General features: G+C 29.2%; 1 protein-coding gene across 1 annotated transcript; it reads left to right on the top strand.

Moving 5' to 3' along the window:
* Window positions 1-1,321: 1,321 nt before the first annotated feature.
* Window positions 1,322-2,690, top strand: LOC123208534 (aspartic proteinase CDR1-like). Its single transcript, XM_044626066.1, has one exon. It carries the CDS (start codon window positions 1,322-1,324, stop codon window positions 2,624-2,626), a length of 1,305 nt encoding a protein of 434 aa, XP_044482001.1. The 3' UTR covers window positions 2,627-2,690.
* The last annotated feature ends 3,756 nt before the right edge of the window (window positions 2,691-6,446 follow it).

The raw sequence follows: 6,446 nt of genomic DNA, 5'->3' as shown, positions 1-6,446 counted from the left end.
GCCTTTATTTTATGAGTAGCATTATGTACACAAATAATGAAATAACATTATATGATTGGGTGTTATTTAATTTTTAATTGAAAATCATTTAATCACGTGGTTTTATTGTTATTTTATACCATTTTCTTTTTTTAAGAATTAAACTAAACTCATTCATTCTTTCAGTGTTTATTCTTATCCATCTACTCTCTTGATATATGTCCTTTTAACTTTTTTTGAAGTAAAAACATTCACTGTTACAATGTTTTTATTATATATCTAATCTCTCAATATTGATTTCTATGGCATGAAATTATTTATATCTTATTACATGATGACACATTATCTGTATATTCAAATTATATACTATAGATGTGTATACATAGTTTAATTATATTATTAATTTCAAATTCAATGTATAAATAATTTCTAATGGGTCAAGATATTGTTACTTAAATTTTTTCAACTGAATTTTTTGACACCTAGGTAGCTTTTGGTTTTTGGGTAATATTTAATTACTCGAATAATTTATCTTTCATTACCTATTAATTAGTTTATAAAATAATAAAAGATTCTGATAATCTTTCATTAACAATCATAATTTGACAGATAATATAGAAAGTACTTTGGTTACTACTTCCATTTTAAGTAGAAAAATATTCTTAAGACAATTTTAATTTTGTTACTATTTTATTTAATTTATTTAAAATAATAAATAATGTGAAATTAAAAAATATACATATTGACAATAAAATTATGACAAAAATTAATTTAATTAATGTATTTCATAATCTGACAATATAAAAAAATCATAATATATGATTAACATGAAAAATATTTAAAAAAATATGCAAAACAAATATTTTAAGTAAACACAATACTAATTTATATATAATTATTCTTTTAAGGGTATTTAAACAAAATAATATAACACAGCACACACTAATTTTATTAAAAATAATAATACATTAATACCAAATAATATTTCAATTAATCTATTTTTATAGTAATTAATTTTTTTTGTTTTTAATAATAAAATTGCTTGAACCAAAAGTCCCTTATTGTTGATATTAATGATAAATATAACACTTTTAACATTAAAGATGCATCTTTAAAATTAAGTGCGGCATGATTCACATGGATTCTTGAAAATCCCAAAATGATTTAGGCAGCAATTATACAGTTGTCAACTTCCAAAATGCAAAATTATATTAATTGCTCTAATCACTGCATCGACAAAAATACCCTTTCTCTTTTATATTTTCCTTTGCTATATAAACAAACAAATAATTCTCGTTTTCCCAACTATGTCATCTTCTTAATTTTTACCACTACTTAACTGATGGAACCCGTTTGGAGTAATCGCTTTTTTTTCTGTTATGCCTTTTCAATATTATTACTCTCTATTGTTTGTCTTACAGAAGCAAAGAGAGACGGGTTTAGTGTTGAACTAATTCATCGTGACTCCCCGAAGTCTCCCTTTTACAACCCTAAACATACTCCCTATGAAAAAGTCATCAATGCCGTGCGTCGTTCTTTCAATAATGTCAACAAATTCAACCCAAATACAGCACAAGCTGATATAATCTCCAACAGTGGTTCGTATCTTATGAATATTTCAATCGGTTCCCCACCTTTCCCGATTATCGCTATTGCCGATACTGGTAGTGATCTTATATGGACACAATGCAAACCTTGCAATGAGTGTTTCGCACAAAAAGCTCCTCTTTTCGACCCCAGCAAATCCTCTACTTTCAAACAACTTTCTTGCTTCTCAAACCAATGTCAAACCCTTGAGGGTTCCTCTTGCGCCGACGACAATACTTGCGTATATACCGCCTCTTATGGTGACAGATCCTTCTCAAATGGCGATCTTGCTATCGATACTGTTACTTTGGGTTCAACATCTGGACGTCCTGTCCCTTTGACTAAAACCACCATCGGTTGCGGGCACAAAAACGATGGTACTTTTAATGAAGAAACATCTGGCATAATTGGCCTTGGAGGCGGTGCGGTTTCTCTTGTTACACAATTGGGTAACTCAATTGGTGGCAAATTCTCTTACTGTTTGATTCCTTTGTCATCATCATTAAAGGATAGTTCAAGCAAACTTAATTTTGGTAGCAAGGGAGTTGTTTCAGGTAAAGGCGTTGTTTCAACTCCTTTGGTTTCTAAAGAACCAGACACTTTCTACTATCTCACACTTGAAGCAATCAGTGTTGGCACCAAAAGAATCAGCTTGGTTGATTCTTCATCTTCGGAGGGTAATATTATAATTGATTCAGGGACTACATTGACCTTTTTGCCCGAGTCGTTTAACTCTAAGTTGATCTCAGCCGTGTCAGATGCCATTGATGCTGAACCTGTAAAAGACCCTAATGAGCTACTCGATTTGTGCTACAGTGCTACAGCAGATTTTCAAATTCCAACTATTACAGCACATTTTACTGGGGCGGATGTGAAGTTGAGTCCTTCGAATACATTCGTCAGGATCAGTGAGGAGCTTGTTTGTTTCACGTTTAAGGGTTCTAGTGGTGCACAAAGCCTTTCAATTTACGGTAACTTGGCGCAGATGAATTTCCTGATTGGGTATGATACAGAGGAAAAGACTGTATCCTTTAAACCAACAGATTGCACCAAGGGTTGATGTGCTATGTTTTAAAATTTTATTAAATAATTGTTTTAGTAGGAAGTATCAATAAAAAACTTCATTCAATCTCCTACAGTTTTATGGGTTACCTAAAATCATTTATTTCCTTTTGTGTTATAAACTTTATAAATTATTTTATCATTTATTGAAGGAGTGTAAATTGTCGATATTTCTTCTAATTGATAATTATGTTAATGAAGAGGAGAATTAGGTCCCATGTCCCTAGAAATAATTAAGAATTTAAATTGTATAATCAAAATCAAATACATAGTCTATAAATCACTTCTTCATTATTTAAAGAGGCAAGCAAATAATCTATTTTGTAATAGAAAATGACGGGTTTTCGACTGTCGATTTTGATTCTTACTTGGAAGGTTCTTGTTATATGTTTGAGAGAACCATATGGTATGGTACCAGCTCCAGTTTTAGTTCTAGATAGTCTTGGCCATGGTTCATGAACCGACGGTTTTGGTTTGAAATCGCCAGTTCACGGTTCGAAAAAATAAAGACCTTGAATCGAAGCTGTAATAAGACGGTTTGTAACCGGTTCGGAACCAATGGTTCAGGTTTATGACCCCAGTTCGAAACCGACATTGAACCGTCAATTCTAATACATGATCTTGATTTTATTTTTAAATTATTAATTACAATAATTGAAAATTAAAAGAAAGACTTGGACTTCATTTTTTAATTAAGCTTCTTACATATCTTCTTGGGGTTTAGAAGAATCAAAGCTTACGTAGTTTTCTTATTTTTGTATATCCAATAGTCGATAGTACCCTCTTACCTTATCATTCACCTCCGCTATCTTGACTATTATTTATTGTTATCAAACTATCCGTAGTTAAATCAAACAATTCTTCATTGAAATCTACTTTTATATCTTGTTGGTGTAATTCGACTCTTGAACTATCCACTTTTATACAATAAATAAATTTAATTATATAAATAAATTAAATGATTAATTATGAAAGATAATAATAAATAATAAATCAAATTAATTATAGGAATAAATTCTATAATTAATTATGAATTGTGTAATAAAAATTGAAATTAATAAAAAATAAAGAAAGAATTTAATTAAATTTGAGAGAATTTAATTGAAAGATTGAGAGAGTATTAAGAATTGAAAGGATGAAAATGAGAGTAAATGAAAGAGTTTGAAGGATTTAGTGTGGGAGAGTTGAGAGATTGAATGGATATATATAGGAAAAATTTTAAAAAGGAGGGGGGGTGAAACGAAATTTAGAAAATATGCAGGGGACCTCCCCTGCAAAAGATTTTGAAATATGCAGGGGAACCATTGGTTCCTTTTTTTTTTAATTTAAAAAAATAAAAAAATACCTGTTCAGAAGAATGTAAACCATCGGTTCATAAACCGGATGTGAACCAGTGGTTTACGGTTTAAAATTATATAAATCGGATCGAACCATCAAAATCTAGTTTCGATTCTGATTCAATCTGGTTTCGGTTCCGATTTTATCTGGGTCGGTTTCGATCCGGTTCATGGGCCAAACCGGCCCGTGGCTAGGTCTAGTTCTAGACCTTAAGGAATCAAAATTTCAAAATAGATCCCAGGTTAAATGAGTAATCTTGAAGAAAATCAATATCCCTATGGCAAATCTCAAGCAGGCACCACTACCAAAAAAAAGATAAAGTAAAAATTAATGTATAGGAGCATTTGATTAGATTGAGAAAAATATAACTACCAAAAATCAACATATCTCATACTGAGTCATGTGAAATATGAAATAACTATACCACAAATTTTAGAACATAAATGAAAAATCTTAAAATTCCAATTTTTGAGTGAGTATGATTGAGAGATGACTAGTGCTTTTATGAACATGTTAGAGTCCCTTAAAACAACTATTAATCAATGTTCAAGTGTTTATTATCCCACTTGTTTTATTTTATATACTATAGCAGACAATTAGTTTAATTTTTAAAAAATATAAGTTTCATAATGTATTTCAAGACAAATGGAGGAAAATTTAAAAATATATTAGAAAGAAACACCATTACAATTTGTTGCAGCCATTGTTATAGACCTTAGAGCAAATTTATCAAAAGTATAAAATTTATTATAAACTATAAGTGAAAATTTGTTAGAACATTTATCTTATAGAATGGATGATATTCACAAACTTTTATTAGAATTTTTACTTGAAATGTTCAATTAATATTTATGAAATTAAATACGGAAAGACATCATAGACTCCTAAAACATAGATAAATTCAAGTAGTTCGTCCAAAGGTATATGTTGTATATGGTTTATCCTACGCAAATGTAGACAACAAGTAGGTCAAAGTTTCTGTTATAGTGAATTTTATAGTTTTATTAACATTTATCATTATCCTAAAGTTATGAATTAAGAAGGTGAGTCTTTTAATGTTTTGATATGATAGAAAACATATCAAAACACATATTTTGTGTTTTATGTTATGACATGTGATTTATGTCTTCAGTGTCTATTATAGCATTGAAATAAGTTTTTCATATAAGTAGATATATGTTGGATGGTAGATGGTCTAACTTACACTCTAATATGGTCAAAACGATAGTGTACATAAAAGGTTTGGTGGTTGCAAAATTAACGTTGGAGAATTAGGTTGCAAAGGATATTCTTGAATAATTCAAGAATTTAAACATTAAAGATGAATACAAATTACATAGATAAAAATTAGAACTTGTATATTTTATAAATGAATTTATTTTTATTATATTCCATTTTTTTTCCTTCGTGTAACTATGGTATTCTTCCACCATAAGTGAAAGATTTTCTCTAAACTTTTAGAGATATTGTCCTTGTTTGTAGTACTTCGAAAGTTAATATAAATTATTTAAATTGAATTATATATTACAAATATATTAATTAAATAAGCAACAAATTAGCCTATCAAAATTAAAGTTCATGGGTTGACCCATTAAGGCCCAACACCAACACAACCCAAGAACTATTAGGTTATGTCGTGGACCTTCAAATCTTGATAGGTTAGGCCAGCCCACTAGACCGTATTGTAGTGAACCTAGGCATAACTCATTAATACCTCTAAGTAGATATATTCAAATGTTACTAAAATTTTAACTATCATAAAATAAAAATTAAATTAGTTGTGACAACTACTTAAAATTCACTAGCTACTATAAATATAATAATAATATTAAAAAAATCTGAAGAAAGAAAAGTTGAGAGACATATAATATAATGGAAGAAATTAAGAGAAGATGATTGAGAGTAAGCTAAAAAATATGTATATAAATTCCTCTTCTGGATCATCAAAATACAAAGAGAAAAGGGGTATTTATAAGCTAAGCCACTACCTTATAAGCCCAAATTTTTTACTCTCCCCATATAGCATTAATTGTATTCACACCCAAAGTCATATATGGAGACTTATCCATGCCAATGTGTTCTTGTGGTAGGAAGCCACCTTATGTAAAACACTCCCCCTTAAATTTCCACTACTTACAAATAATTATATTAACTTTACTAAAGAAAAATTCATTGGGATAAAAACCAAAGCAAAAGAACATAATTATTTAATGTCTTATAAAGTGAGATTAGACATGCTTAAACTATCTCATTAAAAACCTTACTCAAAAAACCTAGTAGGATAAAACCTAGTAAGAAAATAATGTACAGTGCACATTTTGTCTAATATGTGATAAACTTAAACAATTTGCTCCCCTGATAAGTGCTCATTCTAATGAATGCTCCCCTTGATTATAATGGGATTAATTTGGTTATCTGTTGAGCCATTGAATACCAATGTTATACTCTAACTTTACAAATGTTGATATTAATAATGTCTT

The sequence above is a fragment of the Mangifera indica genome, chromosome 2 (assembly GCF_011075055.1).
Source record: "Mangifera indica cultivar Alphonso chromosome 2, CATAS_Mindica_2.1, whole genome shotgun sequence".
Taxonomy (NCBI): Eukaryota; Viridiplantae; Streptophyta; class Magnoliopsida; order Sapindales; family Anacardiaceae; genus Mangifera; species Mangifera indica.
The sequence above is the reverse complement of the archived record's forward strand: the minus strand, read 5'-3'. Positions and strand labels throughout refer to the sequence as shown.